General features: G+C 54.1%; 1 protein-coding gene across 6 annotated transcripts; it reads left to right on the top strand.

The window, feature by feature from the left end:
* Window positions 1–328: 328 nt before the first annotated feature.
* Window positions 329–17,473, top strand: Atg16l2 (autophagy related 16-like 2). 6 transcript variants are annotated; one of them, XR_001233128.1, is made up of 19 exons: window positions 329–1,401; window positions 3,508–3,607; window positions 4,165–4,267; window positions 6,742–6,815; window positions 7,085–7,336; window positions 7,602–7,667; window positions 7,949–8,062; window positions 9,000–9,062; window positions 9,654–9,762; window positions 10,196–10,301; window positions 10,995–11,065; window positions 11,318–11,389; window positions 11,501–11,621; window positions 11,917–12,022; window positions 12,614–12,763; window positions 12,952–12,999; window positions 13,100–13,201; window positions 15,911–16,103; window positions 17,330–17,473. XR_001233128.1 is itself a non-coding variant. In XM_013511849.1 (18 exons), the coding sequence occupies exons 1-18, from the start codon at window positions 1,275–1,277 to the stop codon at window positions 15,933–15,935; spliced, it is 1,809 nt and encodes a 602-aa protein (XP_013367303.1). In that variant the 5' UTR covers window positions 329–1,274; the 3' UTR covers window positions 15,936–16,339. The 6 variants fall into 6 exon arrangements, 5 of the variants coding, with proteins under 5 accessions (XP_013367303.1, XP_013367301.1, XP_013367300.1 ...); XM_013511849.1 differs by lacking the exon at window positions 17,330–17,473 and having other exon boundaries at window positions 15,911–16,339; XM_013511846.1 differs by lacking the exons at window positions 15,911–16,103; window positions 17,330–17,473 and adding an exon at window positions 13,474–13,872 and having other exon boundaries at window positions 331–1,401.
* The last annotated feature ends 3,159 nt before the right edge of the window (window positions 17,474–20,632 follow it).

Below are 20,632 nucleotides of genomic sequence, written 5' to 3'. Positions count from 1 at the left end.
GCTGCATGAGAACCAGGCTGACTTGAAGGAAGGTGTAAACATCAGCCTGTGTAACCAGACCGCTGAGTCTGGTCCACTGTGATTTCAAAGCAGAGCAAGGTACACTGTCCTTGGGTATCACTAGCTTCAACACTTTCCAAATCTTGTAGCCTATCCGCACCAGAATCACAACGGACCTGTGACCTGCAGGACCTGAAAGGCTGCTGTACAACAACCAGTTTCTCCCTTCACTCAGGAAGATCAGAACTTACTGGGCCTGCCCTAGGGTGCCCCAGGGTGAGGATGGGCCAGTGTGTTCTCTTCTTTCATTTCTCACCCCAGCCTGAGTCTACAACGCTCGGAACAGGCACCTTTAGAAAGTTTTATTACAGTTCCCGGCAGCCCATGATTGCTCCCCAAGGCTGCTGAGAGATGGGAATCACTGGGCTCTGAGTCAGGATACTGGGCCTCTGGCCAGCTCAGCACCCGCTCCTTGCAACCTCAGGCAACCAAGCCCTTCCTCTCTTCTGGGTCACGGGTTTTCCAAATAAAACCAAGTGCGTCCCTTTATTCTTAGGGACCTACAGTTTCCAGCTACCTACTGGGCCCCTTAATCCTTGCTCCACCCTCATCCCTTCATAGGCTTTTCTTGCAGCTCCGAACCTGCTGGAAATTTTTCTGTCATCGAACCCCTGGACTGGGTTTTGCCACAGTTCAGAGTCCCCTTTTCTCTCCCTCTGGCCAGCTCTGATTTAATCCTCAGAAGCAGGCTTTAATGCCGTTATCTCTGGAAAGCAGGTCTCTTTCCTTCAGTCTCTTCTGCCTTGGTGCTTTTGTCAGGCTGCATGTACCTCGGGCTGTCTGTGTCCACTCGGAGTCCGGGTTCAGGGTCTCCAGGACCCCGGTTTGGAGCACGGGTGGCGGGCTAGCATCTTCTTTGAAACGGGCCGGGCGCTGCGGGGTTAAGGACCCGAGCCTGGAGGCCCCGCCTGCGGAGCGCGCCAGCGGGTGAAGGGGAGGCCGCCCCGGAGTCTCCAATCCCGGGCCCCTCGTATCACCCCAGACACGAACAGGAGCCCCTCCGAGGTGAACGCCTTGGTGGGCCAGGGGCGTAGACCAGAGGCGGCTCTCGCCACGTCCTCGTGGAGCGCTTCCCCGCGCGCCCGCTTGGTACCACCCGGGGATTCCCCGCGCGGCGCGTGACGTCACGGGGTGTCCGCGAGGCCCCGCCCGGCCCACCCGGGCCGCGCCTTCCCCGACGGGAGCGCGCTCCGCGCGGGCGGGAGGCCGCGGCCATGGCGGGGTCCGAGGGCCTCAGCGTCCTGGGCGCCCCAGCCATCCTCTGGAAACTCCACATCGTGCGACAGCTGCGGCAGCGGGATCGCACGCAAAAGGCGCTCTTTCAGGAGCTGGTGCCGGCCTGTGAGTGCGCCCTGGGGGGCTTTGAAGGTGCCTGGGAGGAGACGAGGCTACCGGCACGGGGCGAGGGTTTGGCTTGCTGCTCTGCGCCTCGAGGGCCCCAGCGCCTTCTCGCTCCCGAGGCCCTGTGCCAGTGTCTGGAACCGGTCCGCTACTCCCCACTTCCTAGTGGATAGGATTCCTGCCTCCTCCAATCCAGGCTCCGCTGATAACCTCCTCCCGGACGGGGAGAGGTCCCCCGCTCAAGGCTTGGCTCCGCCTCCCACGAGCGGGCACGAGTTTGTCTCTAGCGTTGCTTTGCAGGGTCTCCTGTGCCTCCCCCGCCCGCGAAGGACCCCAGGGTGGGTAGGGCCTGGTTAGTCCCTTTGGTCCCCGTGGGCCAGTGGAGGAAGGCAGGACTGTTCAGAGCAGCGACTTGTTAGCAGATCCAGCGAAGGAGGAAACTCTGAATCTCGGCCTCTGCCACTGATAAGTGATCTCGCGCAGGTTCCTGGAGCACTTCTGTGCCCAGCCGACCCCTGCCCGAGGGAGAAGCAGGTTCCCGGATTTCTTGAGGGTGCTGGCGGAGCTCTGGGAAGTCGGGCTCTCCAAGAGCTCTTTCTGGGCTGCTGGTCAGGAAGGGCTGTGGCAACAGGTGTGCATATGTGTGTAGGGCCTCTGGTCACCTGCGATTGAGTGGTTGAGGCTGAAAGTCTAGCCAGTCTCTGCTGCTGCATCACGTTCACACATTCACGTGCGCTCTTATCCTGGGAAATTTCTCTGAAACCTTCCGGGTGCAGGCAGATCCTTCCCCATCAGCGCGGGGAAGCCAGCCCCCTACCTCCAGGCAGCCTGGCTCTTCCACTGCTCTGATGGGTTATGGAACTTCCTGGTTAGAGGAAGGAATACATATACCGCGCCCCCCGCCCCGCCCCCAGCTGCAAATCTGAGGGCCTGTAGAGATTCAGGGACTGAAATGAGACACGGAAGGTCCAGTCATCTCTAGGGTCTTGGGCAGCTCAAGCCCCTTGCCCCTAAGTGTCACGTTTCTTATCTGTAAATTAGGCACAATGGGGCCTTCTTTGGATTTATTGGGGGGTGTTGAGCAGTGTAGGGCTCTGAGGGCTGAGGTGAGGTTTTGTGTGAGGACTAGGCCAGGCCCAGGGATCTCAGTCAAGGTGCCAGCTGGGCACTGGGTGAAAGAAGGTGGCAAAGCAGCCTGGGCTTACCACCCTCAGCCTGGAAAAGAGGAAGTGACCATGGATAGGGTGTATATGTCCCAGGGTCAAACTACCAACCTAAGAAGGTCTGTTGGGTAATTGCTCACGGACTTTCTATTTTGACCTACTACTTTACACCAACTTTGAGGAAGTTAGGATTACTTTAGTGGCTCCCCTTGGAGGGGAAGTGACTTGTTGAAGGCCAGATGCAGGTGAAGCTTTTTTTCTGAGACAGAGTCTCATTATGTAGTTCTTTTTTTTGTGTGGGGGGTTCCTGTACCGGGAACTGAGCTCATGACCTTGCGCTTACCAGGCAGGTGCTGTGCCGCTGAGCTAAATCCCCAGCCCCTCACTATGTAGTTCAGGCAGGCCTTGAATCGCTGTGTAGCCCAGGTTGGCCTCGAACTCACTGTGATCCTCCTCCCTCAGCCTCTCAATTGCTGGGATTACAGGTGTGTACCACCACACCCAGCCTGGGTGAAGCTTTTTGCTTGTGTCATTTTGCTCTGGAGCCAAACCCTGCCATGGGCCGGATGAGTCAGTTTCAGGCCCCTCCCTTCCCTCAGGTCTGTCTTCTGGCAGTACCCTTCGAGGCATCCCTGTCCCCAGCAGTGGTGGTCCTTCTGCCCTGTGAGAGTAGTCCTTTTTTCCTGGGTAGGCCCGGAGTGGGGTGGGAGCAAAGCTGTAAGAAGGCCCTCCAGTGTTGTGAGGAGGCTTATGCTAGGGTAGGAAGTCCTGTGGAGCTGCACAAATACCTCTCAGGCAAGGGGCAGAGCACAGTCCCCAGTAGCTTCCTCATTCCCAGCATCCCTGGGATCCTGCATCCCTCCCAGCCAGAGGTAACTTGCATGCCACTGGTCTCCTGGGGAGTGTCCGACTCTGCCCCAGGCTCACCCTCTTGTACCCTCAGACAACCATCTCCTAGAGAAGGCTGAGCTGCTGGCCACGTTCTCAGAGAAGCTGCAGCTGGAGCCCAGTGAGGCCACGCCTGCCCCCCACAAGGGCTCCTGGTGAGTGTATGTAATGGGCTGTCAGTACCTGGAGCTGCCAGCCTCGCCCCCCACCGTGCCACCTACGCTGGGTTCATTTGCTTCTTGGTACCTCCTTTCCCCCCCTGCTGCAGGGGTGGGGGGGCCTTGGAGTCTGCTTTCTCCCAACCCTTCTCTCACTGCATTTGCCTGGTTCCTTCCCCACCTGACCCTGTGCTCCTCCCCCTCTCAGGCTTTTTGCATGTCCCCGTTCCTCACCGAATGCCTACAGCAAAGGTCCTACTCCCTGTGCCAAAGAGGGAGTGAAAACAAGAGCCAGGGATGGGTCGGGTCCGGAGTTGGCCGGTGCTGCTTCAGAAGGGTCCTTAGCCAGGAAACCCAAGTCCTGGAGCACAGGAGTCACAGAAGCTCGGTTCTGAGACTTGATTTTTCCTTGGCTGCTTGCTGGCTTCCACTTCCCCAGGAGAAAGTTAATGGCTCTTATTTCAGGTTTCCAGGGGGCTCCCCCGGAGGCCTTTGGGCCCTGTGGTGAGTGGGGGGTGGTTACGGACCTGAGCACCACTCTGATCGGTTGGCAGGGAGGAGGAGTCAAGGCCTGACTCAGCCGGGGTCTCATCACCAGCCACTCTGAAGGAGAAGTGGCAGGAAGAGGAGGAGGGGCTCCGGCTGGTCTGTGGTGAGGTAAGCTGGGCAGGGATCCAAGAAGGGGACAGGGCCAGGATCCAGAACTCTGTGGCAGGGAGATACAGTTTTCCAAAGGCGCCAGCGAGTGTGAAGCGCTTGCTATGTTTGCCACATTCCCTGAGTCCGGTGCTGCAAGAATGAGCCCCCGTGTGGGTAGGAGGTCAGAGTGGCATCCCAGGAGGAAGTGGCTCCAGCGGTGGCTGGAGGGAGAGGAGATCTCAGGGAAGTGAGTGGGTGTGCAGGGGCCTGGCAGCCTGTCCTCCCTCCCAGATGGTTTAGCTTGCTCTGCTCACTCCCGCTCCCGCCTGCCCACTCCTCATCCCTTGCACAGACAACAGCTGGGCCCAGCACCACGTGATGTTTCATACACATGCGCAGGCTGCCTAAGGGCGGGGTATCCATGTGGTGCCTCCGCTTGCCCTGACTGCCCTTCCCGTCTGAGTGGTCTCTCTTGGCTTCTGTTTCCCCCAATCTTTCAGTTCTGTGGCCTTTGCTTCCGAGCTTCCTTCTCTGGCTGCTTTCCTCGTCGCTGCCTCTGTTCCTTTAAATGTGGGAGTTCTTGGAGATGGATGGGCTCCCTGGCCAGCACTTGCTGACTTTGCTGACTCCTAGACCTGTTTGCAGCCCAGCCTTCTCTTCTGAGCTCTGGACTTTCTTGCTCAGCCGCTTTTCTGACATCACATGTACACTTATCATCTCCCCCATAATTTGGCCAACACCACACCGAGAGTTGACTCCCTGTAAGAACCGTACTGCAGATTATCTCAGTTAATCCTCCGAAACTTCATAGTTGCAGAGGAGAAAACCGAGGCTTCAAGAGGTAGAGCTGATTTGAACTTCCTGTTCACTTCCTGTGATCTCCATTCATTCTTTCAATAAATATTAACAGTTATTGACAAATATGTATTAACAGTGGGTACATGCAAGGAAGAGAGTGCAGCCACAGACAAAACCTAGCCCTGTGGAGTTTCCACAGGACGAGACTGAGGGTCCGTGTTCACAGCACACCAGGTGACCTGCCCAGCACAGTGTGGAAATGGGCGGTGGAGCGCCTCTTTCCCCAGAGCCGCTGTTGTGTTTGCAACTTGATAATGGTGTGACATTATCACATGTGCAGAATTGTGTAACCATCAGGGGGATGAAGCACTATTTCATCACAAGGTCTTGCTGCCTCTTTTTAGTCACCCTCACCTCCCTCCTCCCAATCATACTTAATTAGAGGTAACTACTAATCCATTTTCCACTTCTATTATTTGAATTTTGACAGGTGTCAAATAAAAAGCATTGAATGGTAAAAATGCAAATGGCAGGCGAGGAAGTGAGGTAGTGATTAGATTGCTCACTGGTAAAAAAAATGTGTCATAACGGCCTGCTAGAAAAGTAAGTGTGTGTAAGGTCCCTCCCCAGCCCTTCATAGGGAGTTGTGTCAGCTCAGTCTGTCTTTACCAGGCCCCAGTGAGAAAATACCAGGACCAGGTTAACAACAAGAGCCGCCAGCTTCAGTTGTCTACTGGGCCAGAGGTGCACAGAGTCTGTGGGCCTCATGTTCCTCTTCCCACACTGGCAGGCACTGCCTTGCCTGGGATCTGTCTTTCCCACTGGTCCCTTAGCAGCAGGTGGAAGGAAAAAGACTTCTCCTCTGTGGCCTCCCTGGCTCTTGGCTCTCCACTGAAGGGTTGCTGTGGGAGGCAGGGGTACTGATGAGATGACCTGCACCCCACTTCTGGGCTGTAGGCAACTCTACCATTCAGTCTGGCCCTGTACTCCCACACACCGGTCCTGGTCTTAACCTTGTGTGCCTCTGCTCTCTGATACCTGTGCTTGGTGGGACAAGTCACCTAACCTGTCAGTGTCCTCATTAGTAAAATGAAAATTGTAGTGCTTACCTTAAGATGTGATTGTGGATATTATGAGTTAGTATGTGTAGAATGCTCAGAATAAGGCATGGCACATGTACTTGCTAAGATAAGCATTTCCTGATATTTGAAGTATCTCTCATAATTGGTGTTACCCTATGCGGTAAGCACTACCATTCTCATTTTACAATGAGGAAAAAAGCAGATTCCTCTTGCCAAGGAGGTTAAATGACTACCCCAGTTTATGTGTATGTGCTTTGCTTTGTGGTATTGAGTACTGAACCTAGAACCTCTGCACTATATCCCCAGCCCTTTTTATTACTTTTATTTTGAGATGAAGTGTTACAGAGTCGCTACATTGCTCAGGCTGGGCTTGAATTTGCAATCCTTCTGCTTCAGCCTCCCAGGTTGCTGGGATCACACGATGAGCCACCATGCCTGGCTGGCTGCAGCACTGCCTCCTAAACCTAACTGGGTGTCAGGTTTCTTGTCAGGAAGGGGTGGCGATGTGGGGTAGCAGGCTCCCCAGCGCTGCGGGTCTGGAGGCTGGAGCCTGGAGCCTGGTGTGAGCCCTGCAGAGGCACCCGTGCCCACCTGTGCGCCCTCTCCCCCAAGATGGCCTACCAGGTGGTGGAGAAGAGCGCAGCTCTGAGCACCCAGCAATTGCAGCTGGAGGAGCGGCAAGACAGGTGAGGCACCCGGAGAGAATGACCTTCCTCGCCCCAGGCGGAGGGGTGTGTGTGTGGGCCAACCTAGGCCCAGAGCTTTCCCCAGGTCCATAAACGGCCCTCTGGCCTGAGATTGGGGTCAGAGGACTCCAGGTGGGGCTCGGAGGCTCGGCTTGATTGAAGATGTGGTGTAGCCATCTGGGGGGCTGCGTGGCTAAGAGCAGGTCTATCAGTCATGAGGTGGGGTGCCACAGGTCGATGATCCACCTGCCGCCCTCCCCGCCCCGCAGGCTGGCGGCTCTGGAGGCCCGAGTGGTGCAGCTACAAGAGGCGCGGGCGCAGCAGGCTCGGCAGGTGGAAGAGCAGCGGGTGAAGAACGTGGCGCAGCGGGCGGCCTACGAGGACCTGCGTGTGCGCACCGGGGACCAGGAGGCGGCGCTGCGCAGGCTCCAGGAGGAGGCCAGCTACGTGCTGGAGGGGCTAGTGCAGCTCAAGGCACGGGCTGCCACCGAGCGCAACCTACGCCTCGAGCGCCGGGAGCGGTGAGAGAACGGACCGCTCCCTTGGGGTAGACCTGCCCCTTTGGGGAGTAGGCAGCGCCCCTTCCGGACACCCCCGGCACTCCCCCTCACACACACTCGGGAGGAGTTGGGCTTTGCCCTTGTTTGAAAGAGGCCAGCCAGCAGGTAGGCTTTCTAGGGAGAAGGGGCGGAGTCTGGCCTCAGCCTGAAGGCAGGGCGTCTTGTGCTCTACCTCGTGGCAAGCTCCATGGTGTGCCTGACTTTAGGAGGCTTTTCCCCTCCGCAGGGCCAACCAGGCTCGAGTGTCCCAGGAGCTGAAGAAGGCTGCCAAGCGGACTGTGAGCATCAGCGAGTAAGAGTGGGGAGAGGCCAGGATGGACTGGTCTGTCTTCCGGCTTCTGCCCACAATTTTCCTTTGGCCCCTAAGCCCACCTGCACCTGGGCACCCTATACCTGCCTGTACCTGTGCAGGACCACAGTCCCAGCGTCCACAGGTGATACGGCCACAGAGCCAGCACGTGTGCCTGGCACTCATACACCCACACCGTCCCCTATCTCCACCGTGTCCCGTGCTGGGGCAGGGAGGGGCTGGCCTGGTCCCTTGGCCTTCCTGAGCTTCATTCCTGCTCCTAGGGTCCCAGACTCCCTAGGCAAAGGGATCAGGGAGGGCACAGAGACTCTGGCCCTGGCTGGTGAGCCGGACTCCCTGGAGAGTGAGGCTTGTGAGAAGTGGAAGAGGCCCTTCAGGTGAGGATCTAGTGGCTGTCCCAGGGCTCTGAGCTGGGCTCCAAGCTGTCATTTTACTCTGGCCTTGGGGCCAGCTCCTGAGAGGGCTGGGGAGAGACTGGGTACAGCCAGGGCTGGTCTGACCTCAAGCGCCTGGAGCCAGTTGGGATCTGTGTCGCTCACCCCGTCTCTCCTTCCCAGGCCCAGCACTCTGGGGTGGAGTGTAAGGGTTGTGAAGGGTATCACCAGGAGGGGACTGTGGGCAAGGCCCAGGGCTCAGCTGTGCCCGTCACGTGTATGTGTACGCACAGGTGTGTGCGTGTGCGTACCAGGACTTGGGTGAGCATCCCTGATTATGAGCATCTGAGCGTGTGTAAATACAGGACCACACTGCTCAGATCTGATTGGGGCTTTCATCCTTGAGTGCCCTTCTGTCCAGCACCCCCAGGTCTAATTTGCTGTCATTGAGACTGTCCCCTGCTGAGCTGATCATTCCCCAGTCTGGAGTCTTTTCTCAGTCTTGCCTTGCAGGTCCCTGGTGTGAAAGAACCTTGGGGAGGGGTATGAGGCACGGGGGACAGGATGGGCTCCAATTTGCCAAGATATCCCAGGACTCACCTTCTCCTGAGCATTTCTGGGGTCACCCCCTCCCCACTGCCCCCAGCCTTGTGGTGTCTCAGCCTGGGACTCCTTCACCCCTCCCTGCCTTTGGTAGTGAACCCCTGGGGTGTGAGGCAGTTCTTACGATGCCGGTGGAGACTCAAGGAGCCTTTCATTGCCGAATCTCTCTCTCTGTTCCTGGGTTGATCTGGGTCCTGGTTTTCAGGAAGTCAAGTTCTTATTCCATGTTTAAGAGGTTAGGAGCCTCCTGGTTTCCAGTGAAATGCAGGGAGCGAATGAATGCTGTCTGTACACCCACTGGCCTGTCCCTCAGCACAGCTCTCTGGTTCTACCCCAGGTCTGCCTCGGCCACTTCTCTGACACTGTCCCGCTGTGTGGATGTGGTGAAGGGGCTGCTGGAGTAAGTGTGTGAGCACATGTGTGTGAAGGGGCTGGGCCTGTTGGAGCCCCCGTCAGCTTCCTAAGTCGAGGCTTGTCTGTGTCCGTGCCTCAGTTTGTCAGTGCATGTGGTGCCTGCTGTCTGTGTGAGTCTGTTGGGCCCCAGAGTCAGGAGCGGGGTATCTGGCTTCATTTCCAACCTGTGCCCAGCTGTCTTCGAACCTCACAAGGCTGTGCTCTCACCCAAGATCTTCACAGGGGACCAAGAGCTCCAGCCTGGGTCTGTATAGGAATTTTTACTCAGTTGGGAAACTGAGGCTGAAATTGTCACAGATTTGTTCAGTCATAGAGCCACGCAGTGACAAGGCAGAGACTGAAATCCCAGCTCTGAGATTTCTCTGCATTTTCCAGTGCTGCCCATCCTGGGCCTGTCTCTGTGCCCTGCCCACCAAATCTGCACAGGATCGGGCTGGGTTGGGGAACGTGCTCCTTGTAGCCTGAGACCATGTTCTGTCACCTGCCATGTTTGCTTCCTGTTGTTGCTGCCTCGGGGGATCTTGGAACACCCATATCAGAAACCTTGCTGAATACCCTCTGACGCTTACCCTTGCAGTTTTAAAAAGAGGAGAGGTCACTCAATTGGCGGTGTCCCTGAGCAGCGATACCAAAGCATCCCTGTGTGTGTGGCTGCCCGGCTTCCTGTCCAGGTTCAGGATGTTCTGGTAAGGGAAGAGCTGGGCCTCATATGTGGGGGGTGATTGGGAGTACAGGCATCAGGAATGGCTCAGGTGGGCCAGAGAAGCAAGGCTGTGCCCTCAGTGGGGGCAGAAGTTTGGCTCTACAGCGTATGGTGAGACTGCTCAGGAATTTTACAGTGAGGGCGTGGACAGGAGAGGGAGACAGGAGGTTGGGAGAGTAGGGGGCCCAACAGGAGAGTGTAGGGTGGCAGAGGAGGCTGCTGCGGGGTCCAGGAGAGGTGAGGAGAGCTGCTTTGGCTGAGTTTGAAATAAGGTTAAGGGAGAGATGGGGCCTGGGGTGGGGTTACCAAGCCAGTAATAGGCTGTGTGTGTCCACAGACACACAGGAGAGCTTGTGAGTGGGCACAAAAAGGCATTTATGGGAAGACCAAGGCGCCAACCTCTCCTTGCCCCACAGGATGCCCACCTTTCTGAGGTCAATGCTGTTTGTTTTGGCCCTAACAGCAGCCTCCTGGCCACTGGCGGGGCTGACCGCCTCATCCACCTCTGGAATGTCGTGGGAGGTAAGGCACCCTGTCTGCAGGCCAGCCCAGTGCTTTCTCTGCAGACTCCCCCTCAGCTGGCTCCTGGGTGGGCCATGGCCTTGGATTTCCTTGTGTTGCTCCACCTGGGGCATTCCTGTGGGCAGTGGCTAGGAACCTCTTGGTAGGAACGAGACTCTGGGTCATTGTGCTGAAGACGGGGAGAAGCTTCCCACTTCTGGATTCCAGGCCTGCAGGATGGGGAGGGCTGAGCTCAGGTGGTCCCTGCCAGGGGAGGTGGGGGTTCCCTACTGAGGTCCTGTACGGACAGGCCTTTGAGGAGTAAGTACCTGGGCCCATCAGACTACCTCCTCACTTGAGCTTCTTGAAGTCAGAGATGACACAGGCTGTCCACACTGTCCCAAGCATTGTGCCCTGGGTTAGGAACTCAGTCAACTCCTAGAGGCTTCCTAGAAGAGGCAGGTCACTAGCTGGCCCAGCCTTGCTTACTGGGGGACCTAGGGACAGTCCCTTCTTTCTGGTCCTTTCCATGACTAGCTGCCCTCTGGGACCCTACCAGCAGACATGCGAGTTGCAGCCTCCTGCCCAGGCTGCAGGCCAGCCCTAATTCTGTGGCTAACTGGGGAAATACTGATTTTCACACTGTATATCCCAGTTTCTATATTTCACGAGCTTAACGATCTCATATCACTAGTCCTGTCCTGTTTCCCCCAGGACGCCTGGAGGCCAACCAGACCCTCGAGGGAGCTGGTGGCAGCATTACCAGTGTGGACATGGACCCCTCGGTGAGAGGGCTTTGCCCCACTGACATACTTTCCCCAATCTCCTTGTCAGGCAGGTGGGGCCCTGGGGCCAGGGTGGATATTGTGGTTATCCTAGAACTGGGCCCGTGGGCTCCTCCCTGGCCTAAGCTCCCCTGCCTGTCTTGGTGACCTGGGTCTTGGGGAGCTCTGAAGCAGCCCCTGCCCCAGCTGTCTGGCCTGAGGGATGTTGCTCTGGCCAGACGCAGGTTCAGGCTCACTCTCTCATTTCTCTAGGGCTCCCAGGTTTTAGCAGCTACTTACAACCAGGCTGCCCAGCTCTGGAAGGTGGGGGAGGCACATTCCAAGGTGAGGCCCCATGGGGAGGCAGCCTAGAGGTCAAAGGTCACACCTCTGGATTTGGGGGGGGGGGTTATGGGGGCTTGGCCATGCCCTTGATCCATACTTGGAATGGGGCAGGAGACACTGTCTGGACACAAGGACAAGGTTACGGCTGCCAAATTCAAGCTGACGAGGCACCAGGCGGTGACTGGGAGTCGAGACCGCACAGTGAAGGAGTGGGATCTTGGACGAGCCTACTGTGAGGCCCAGCCCTACTTCCCCTGCCCACCAGCCCGCAGCCCCTGGGTGCCAGGGGCCTCACCCTGTCTCTGGGATTCATAGGCATTCGGGGCAAAACCTCCCAAGGCCCTCCTTTTCTGTCTCCCCACTACTTCTCTCTGCCTCGGGCTTTATGCTGCTGAAGAAGAGGAAGAATGAGACCTGGTCATAGTTTTAGGGGGGCACTGTCCCTTCCGGGTCTCAGCATCACCACATGTCCAGTGGGCTGGCTCCCGACAACCTTGAGACCCCGTTCTCTGCCCATCGGCCCCCAGGTTCCAGGACTATCAATGTCCTTTCCTACTGCAATGACGTGGTGTGTGGGGACCACATCATCATTAGTGGCCACAATGACCAGAAGATCCGGTTCTGGGACAGCAGGTGACAGGACTGGCTGTGGGTGGGTGTTGGAGGCCTGGGGACAGGGTCCTAGAGTTCTTGTTCCTTTCTCTGGGCATGGCAGGAAGGGTCATGGAGGTACCTCAGGGGAGACAGAAAAGGAGGCTGCAGGACCAGCTGATCTAGCACTGGACTCTGCCTAGGCCTTATAGTCAGGATAGACAAGCACCTTTTCCCATTTTGCTACCATTTTTTAATCAAAAGAAAAAATTTAGTTTTTTAAACTGAAGAGCCAGGCGTTGGATATGAACCATTTACAAAAGCAGAGGCCGGTCTGCAGTCTGGTCTGCAGCGACTGTCCTGTGAGACTCTTCTCTGTCATGTTTTCATTGCTTTCCTCCTAGAGCTTATTTCAGTGACTCAGGGGTTACCTGGCTCTCAATTCAAAGTCTGCTGAAGTTCCTCACTGGAGGCAGCTGGCTTTGGTGGGCAACCTTGGCCCCAGAGAGCCAGGCCCTGGGGTGGCCCTGGATTTTGTTGGCTGGCAAAGTAGCTGCAGCCAGACTCTTTCTATCAGGAGTGGCCCAGGCCAGGGGGAGCTCTTCCTCACCCCCTCTCTGGGATGCTTTTCAGGGGGCCCTGCTGCACCCAGGTCATCCCTGTGCAGAGCCGGGTCACCTCCCTGAGCCTCAGCCATGATCAGCTGCATCTGCTCAGCTGTTCCCGTGATGACACACTCAAGGTCATCGACCTGCGTGTCAGCAATATCCGCCAGGTGTTCAGGTACCAGCCTTGTGTCTGCTGACCTGTGGCCTTTGCTGGGGTGGCTAGACCTCTCCTGTGCCTGGCCCTCCGGGGTCCTCCCTGGAGCTCCCTCCAGAGGTACCCAACCAGGAGGGTCTTGGAGCTCTCGGCTGGGAGGCAGGGCTGACAGGGACCTACATTCTGACCCTGGCCCCATCTCTCCTCAGGGCTGATGGCTTCAAGTGTGGCTCTGACTGGACCAAAGCTGTGTTCAGGTGTGTCTGTGAGAGCATGCCTATGCCGAGGGTCCCCTGTCTGGCTCTGTGTGTCCTCACCTCTGAGCCCATTTCTCTTGCTCTGCTGCGGCCACTGCAGTCCTGACAGACGCTATGCAGTGGCAGGCTCCTGGGATGGAGCCCTTTACATCTGGGATGTGGACACTGGGAAACTGGAGAGCACTCTTCGGGGTCCCCACTGGTGAGCATAGCCACCCCCTTTCCTGCCCTGCCCCGAGGCCTGCCAAGCTGAAGTGAGGGTCTGACATGCACCCACACTTTCCACTCCACCAAGGCCCTTCGCAGGGCACCAGCTCCCTCATGACCCGAGCCATCCTTACCACAGCCCCATGAGCTCATTTTACAGATGAGGAAACGGGCTCAGAGAGGAGCCTCAAACTGCCCGGGCCATCAGGGAGGGGCAGAGCCTGGCTGCAGAGCTGGTTGCCCCAAGCCTGCTCTCCCTTTCCTCAGTGCTGCTGTCAACGCTGTGGCCTGGTGCTACTCCGGGAGCCACATGGTGAGCGTGGACCAGGGCAGGAAGGTGGCACTCTGGCACTAGGTTGTGCCAAGACTCCCTTGCCTGGGCTGCAGTGCTGGTCTGAAACTGAAGCCAAACAGCTTCCCTCTGCTCCACGGGGCTCCAGAGCCTCTGGGCTCGTGGGTGGGGTGGCTCCAGACACATGGGGAAGAAGGCCTGGCAGGACCTGGCCTGTTTGTTTAAAAACAAAGTAGGGATTTGGGAAATTAGTTTTTTAAAAATCCCTCTCTCTCGATTCCTGGTACTGGAAAAAAAAAAAAACCATCCTCCCGCCCCCCCAAAAATCCGTCTCATTTCCTCTACCAAAAGTGGAAAGAACTGTATCTAAACTGTGTCTGTTTGCTTCTTTGCAGCATTCAGGGTACAAGGAGACCTTTGGGCTGGGGGTTTGGGAGGTCCAGCCTTGACCCTCTTCTTCCTGCCTGGGACTGTCCCCCTCTAACCATGAGAACAGCATAGAGAGGCCCAGAGGCAGCAAAGAGCAGTGACTCTTGGGGTGGGGATGTGACCCTTGGTCCAGGCTAGTCATGAGGCCAAAGCAACATCATGGACCTCTTGCTCAGGCACCCTGGGTAGACTGCAGCTGCAGAGAGTAGGGGAGGAATCCCAGAGGGGGTCCTGGTGGGAAGGGTCCTCATGCCAGAGTGATGTCAGGGTACTTGGGACACTGGGCCTGCCAGTAAACCACGCCCCTGTTCCTCCTTCGGACGCAGAGCTCAGGGTAGAGGAGGGCATCATGGGTTAGGCCTGCGGGGAGCTTCACTTACATTTTTAATCCACAGTGAGCCCAAGTATGAGGACCCACAGGGCAGGGCCTGGCATCCCACTTCTGCAGCCTAGAGCTCAGCACAAGCCTGTGGAGACACAAGTGTTGATCAAGTAGCAAATCCTGGGTGTGGTGGCACATGCCTATAATCCCAGCACTCTGGGAGGCTGAGGCAGGAGGATCACAAGCTTGGGTCCAGCCTGGGCAATTCAGCAACTTAGAGCCTGTCTCAAAATTTCAAAAAGGCAGGCTGGGGATAGGCCAGTATGAAGGCTCTGAGTTCTATCCCCATTACTACCGAAAGAAAAAAAAAAAAAAAAGAGAAAGAAAAATCTACATCCTGTTGGCTCCCAGATCACCCATCCCTCAGGCCTTAAGAGTCCCTGAGCACTGCATGACATGCCCAGTGCCTGCTGCCTGTCACCTCCCCTGCACATGACCTCTGTGCCTCACAGCAGCAGAGCCTGGGGCTGCTGTGCCTAAAGTTCCTCTTCCCTGAAGCCACCACCAGCCGCCTTCTAGACTTCTGTCTCCTCCCAGTCCGCCCCTCCCTCCTACCTTGCCTGAGCCAGAGTGACTTCCTCAGGTGTTATGGCCAATCCTTTGAAGTTCCTCTGCGGCCTTCAGGAAAAGCTCTTTAGCTTGAAATTCAAAGCCCGTTAGATGCCACTCTTGGCCTGCATTTTCATTTGCTTTTTATTCTACATGTGCCACACACACACTTTTCTCTCTGTCCAGAATGTTCTGTTTGTCCTTCAGGCTTCTCCCACTGAAAGCCCTACCCTCACAGGCCAGGCTGGGTGGAGGCCTCCTTGGTTTTCTGTCTCCCTCCACTTTAAATCAGGGAGCTCTTGAAAAAGGCCTGGGTGGGGAGTATTCCCTGGGATCAGGCCTGGCCTAGTAAAACCTCAGGAAACATTTCTTAAGTGATCAATTTTTTTATTCAGGGATACAGCAAGTTCAGGTCTAGAGTTCCAGGAGCCCAAATTCTTCCAGTCTAAGCTTGTCTGCCCTTTGCGGAGAAGGAAGAATTTGCTCCCCTCAGCCTTGCTCCAGCCCTCCTGCCCTGGCTTCCCAGTGGCCACCAGGGGTCACCAGCTGCTTAGTCTCTGCTCAGACCATTCCTTGGCCTCCAGGATTGGTGGCCTGAAAGACCAAAGCTAGTCACTATTACTGAGCATTTAGGATGTGTCAGCCTCGCTCTGCACTTGTCACTTGTTCCAGCCACTTCATGATGTAGCCGTCAGGTTTTACAGATGAGAAAAACAAGGCTCAGACATTAGGTGATTCAAGATCACACAGCTGACACGGGTGGACTGTGCCTGCACTACACATTTTTCTGCACAAAATGTCAGACTTCAGGCCCCCAGTTGGGCAGGGCTGCAGGGCCCCTCCCCATGGTGTGTGTGATTCCTGCTTTGCGTCTAACCTGATTTCCCTCCCTGCATCTTCTGTCCCTCATTCTGGCTCCTGAGCTTTGCCGCTTAGTTTCCCTTGAAGTGAGGATATTCAGGAGTGGAGGAAACTTGGATCCTGGGCGGCTGTCACTGGCTCCACCACTGGGGCAAGTTCCTCAGTGTATGTGGTTTTGTTGCACCTCCCAGGATTGTTAGGAGACTGCTTAGGTGATCTAGAAGAGGTGCCAGGAAATGATGCGACTCACTCCTGGGGACAGCGGCTCCTCCACTCCCGCGGCTTTCCTTCCACCTCTGACCACACAGCTGTTGAGGTGCAGCTGCCTTCTCCCAGGGAGCACACATTATTTGCCGGTGCTTTTTGGAGGAGCAGATCTGGAAGGTGAGAGACAGGCTGAGGCTCTCCGGGGAGTGAGGTGGGCTGGAGGAAGAGAGGCCAACAGGGGAACATGGTTGAGGCAGGCCGACCTCCTTCTGGTTTCTTCATTAGAGGAGTCTAGTGCTAGCAACTGTGCCAGGCTGTTGAGAGTCAGTGCTCAGGGCACCAGGCTTGGTGGCACACACCTGTAACCCCAGCACTTGGGAGAGGCTGAGGCAGGAGGATCATTGCAAGTTTGAGACCAGCCTGGGCTGGTGAGCTCAAGGCTAGCCTCAACTGCACAGTAGACCCTGTCTCAAAAAGACAAAAAAAAAAAAAAGAAAAAGTCAGTGCTCAGGATTCTTAATACTGAGGTGCTGAAGGGCTGCCTGAGTTTGGGCTCCTAGTGGAAGACTGGAATGACTTTGCCCTTGCTATATATATGAACTAAGGCCCGGAGAAGGGGCAGGAGCTTAGGGTCACACAGCAGAATGGGGAAAGGATCCAAGCCCCTCGTTCTCTTTGGCAAGAACTGGACTCAGGGTCTCCCGAGGGGCTGGCCTGTTCTGGAGGATCAATTCTAGGTTCTGGGTCCAGTCCAGTCTCTTGAAAGATATTGGGCAAATCGTAGTGGCTTCTAAGCCTCATTTGTGAAATTGATCCCTTCCTAAAGCTTCAGGCCCCTACAGCTGACGCAGCTCTATCAGGGGCTGTTCAGTAGGCATGGCTAGCACAGGCCATAGTGAATCTGAGACCTCACGGAAGAAATGACAGATGCCTTTGTTCTGGGCTTTTCATGTTCCTTGGTTGCTTCCAGATGGGGCTTGAATCTTAATTTTTTTTCCCCTCGCTATGTAGCCCAGGCTGGCTTTGAACTCATGGCGATCCTTCTGCCTCAGCCTCCCAAGTGCTGGGATTATAGGCAAGCACCACCATGCCCAGCTGTTTGCTCTTTGAAGTATACCTGCTAGTCAGAAACAACTTCGGCTCATCTGTACATTATTTATTCGATCTTCCTGGATTGTAGGGTTTGTATTACCTTATGATTTGCACTTTGCGGACAAGGAAAGTAAGGCCCAGGAGATGAGTGGAGCCTACGGTCACAGTGGATGGGAGGCGGCTCAGGATTTGCACACATATCTTTTCACCAGGCTCTTTTGTTGCCTCTCACAGGAACAAGTGATGGAGAGGGTGTGGCACACGGTGTGGAAGGGGTGTAGACACTACTCACAGGTTCATTTCTGTTTCAGGATAAAACACTTCAAGAAAATATTCCCAGACCAGAGTTCTCAGAAACAGACATGGCAGAAGTATTATGCTTTTTTTTCTTTGTTATTTTGAGACGGTTTCAATATGTAGATCAGGCTGGCCTCAAACTCACAGCGATCTTCCTGCCTCAGCCTCCGAAGTGCTATTACAGGCATGTGCCACCACACCTGGCCTATGTGTGTTTTTTTGGCTGTGGGTTCAAGAAAAAATAGTCCAGGAGTAAGATGCTCTTTGGTAGTCTCATGGTTCTTGGTAGATCAAACAGTAACAAAGCAAACACATGAAGGGTCTAGGAGGAAACAAGTGCTGTGTCAAACTGTAAGAGTTCAGGACAAATTTCAGCTCTTCCCCCTTTAACCTGTAATTTCTGTAATCTGGCTGAATTTCTGTCCTGAAAAACAACTTCATAATGAACAAAATAAAGGCAAAGATTCTAAGCAGCCAGATTTGGTCATAAGGCCACTTAGAAAGGGCCAGACAATAATTAGAACTAAGATCAAAAGCTATGGCTCGGCTCCTTGTGTGGACACTGACCAGAGCAGCTGGGGATGTTCATCACAACCTGGAGCATGAGGGTTGGTTCATGCCAATGGATGAGTCTACTGACTTGAACGTTTGAATTTCTTGCTATCTCAAGAAGTCCATGTATTTTTGTCTATTCTCAAAGACGTGATCTGTTGTATGATGTTCTTCCTCTATGAACAACTGAACTGATCCAGAATGAGAGTTGAAAACAAGCAGGGTGTAGACACAGAGGTTTTATGCACAGAAAGATGTCTGTATGAATACATACCATACATTCCCAGTTCCAGGGAACAGGAATTCGTGGGATCCCTTTCCCAACAGGTTAAACCCGGTCCTTAGCGTAGCTGGCTGGAGGCTGGAGAGACTCAGCCTGTAGTCAGGACTCCTTTATCCATCCCTAAGGCCAATAAAATTCCTTTTCACACAATTCCTTACTCCTCAGGGTAGAGATTTAGGAGAAGAGGCAACCAGAAAACCACTTCCTGCTGGGCCTGGTGGTATGGCTATACTCCCAGTTAGCGAGGGGCTGAGGTAGGAGCATCAACTGAGTCCAGGAGTTCTGGGCTGTAGTATGCTATGCCAAGTGACTGATGGGTGTCCACACTAAGTTTGGCATCAACATGGTGACCTCCGGGAGCAGTGGACCACAGTTGCCTAAGGAGGGGTGAACCAGCCCAGGTAAGTCCAGAGCAGGTCAAAACTCTAGTGCTGATTAGAATAACCACTTCCTGGAAGCCAGCAGTCACACCCTCTGAGGATACATCCACAAACTTCTCCAACAGCGAACTGAAGCTTCCTCCACAGCTCACCAGCACACTGTCTACCCCTTCCTTTCAGCAGGTCTCACAGCACTGGCCTTATGTACGGACAGGAAAGAACTGTGAAAGCACAGACCATTACTTATTTCCATCTCTAGAACCCAAGATACCACACCTAGCACATAGGTGGTGTTAGGGACTATGTCCCACAGGTGGATTTACTTTTTTGCTGTCTGTATCGGATAACTGATTTGAGAGGGCCCAGGAGAACCTATCTTTAGAAAAAGCATGGTCCTTCTGGAACAGCCTATTCACCCCAAACCTTTTATAAGGACACTTAGAAAATTCAATTCCATTTTTTTATTATTCAACATTTTATACATAATAAATACAAACTTTTTACAGCCACCGTAAAGAAAGCGCATGTGCACAGAGGCTCCCTCTGAGCCTGCCCTGTGCATGTGACACTGGGATATATGTTCTGGAGGGAGGGATTTTTTTCTTTAAAAAGGAGGCATATTTTTACAACTTTGTTTTTTAAAATAAAATTAGCAGCTCTTCCAAAAAATATTTTAAAATATAACAAAAGATTTGAAATAACTCTCTGAGGTTGTGGGAAACCCAAATTCAAGGACAATTTGGCTAGCTAAAGAGCGGATACACAATGGGGTGGCAAGAACTGCTCTAATTTAATAAGCACTTGAGAGATTTGTAACATATCAGAAACTTTTAAAATCTTTTTAAAAAACACCTTTTGTTTTTAAACTTAAGAATAAGTTTGATAAACATAAAAAGACCTCAAATAGATCAATAGGTTAAGAAATGCCAAAAAACAAACACAAAATCAAAATCAGAAGGTTCAGCAAGGACCACTGTCACTGAAGTGATCAAATGGCTAACTGAAAATTCCTTCAGTTCTTGGTCAAAAACTCCACGGGGACATGTGGTTAGTATTTCAAGTTTTTAAAGATTCTTGGGAGGGAGAGAATTTCGAAAGCTTAATAGAATTTTTTGGATTAAATTCAGATAATCTGATTTCTTTTTTCTTTTCTGTTTTTTGGTACTGGAAAGCGAACTCAGGACCTTGCACTTGCCAGGCAGGTGCTGTGCCACTGAGCTATACCCCTGGGCCTGAAAATCTGATTTCTTATCAAAAATTTTAGTAATTATTTTGGAGAGTTGGTTTGAAACAGGGTCTAACCATGTAGCTCAGACTGGCCTCGAACTCACTATGTAGCCTAGGCTTCCCTTGAACTCACAACAATCCCCTTGCCTTAGCCTCCCAAGTGCTGGGATTATAGGCCTGCACCACCATGCCTGGCCAACAAAAATTTTAAAAGCAGCTGGCAAACATCCTTTTGTCCCTGGGTAACACATTCCCCACCTTCCATGGGGTGAAGAGCCAGAGCCCCACTCTGGGCCCTGCTGCTATGGCATGGAGAAGCCCTGCCACCAATCTGGGACACAAACAGGCTCCTCTTTGTCCTTGTCAGCCTGCATTTGTACAAGCTTGCATCCTTTAATCCTTTCTCACAGGAAGCCGGTTTCCTCCATGGGCCCACAGGATCTTCCTCCAAAGGAAGTAACAGGGAAGTGGGTTTGAACGCTGTGTTTTTCATGAGTGACAGCTGGTCTCCCCTGTTTACCACCTGGTTATCTGGGCCAGTGTGCTGGCTTGGGAATGAAATAATTTTACGGGCCTCCCCAGTAGACAGGCGCAATGATGCAGACGTGTCCTCAATTTATCCAGACATTCAAGTTCAAAGGGTATTGGTCAGAAAAATATATGCTGTAGAAACTAAGATGAGAACTACCCAAAGACAAAAAGAACATTAAACCTGATCTCACTTCGGATCTGAAGCTCCTTTTCTGCCACAGCCTCCCTTCTATTAGTCTGTGTGATGGGCAAGATGTGGCCATTAGTTCAGCCCCTCCAGATTAGCCCCACTAACACTAAATGAATGGCATAAATAGTCATACAAAGGACACTGTTATTTTAAA

Source organism: Chinchilla lanigera, unplaced genomic scaffold (genome assembly GCF_000276665.1).
Source record: "Chinchilla lanigera isolate Chin_1 unplaced genomic scaffold, ChiLan1.0 scaffold00013, whole genome shotgun sequence".
Lineage (NCBI taxonomy): Eukaryota > Metazoa > Chordata > Mammalia > Rodentia > Chinchillidae > Chinchilla > Chinchilla lanigera.
The sequence above is the reverse complement of the archived record's forward strand: the minus strand, read 5'-3'. Positions and strand labels throughout refer to the sequence as shown.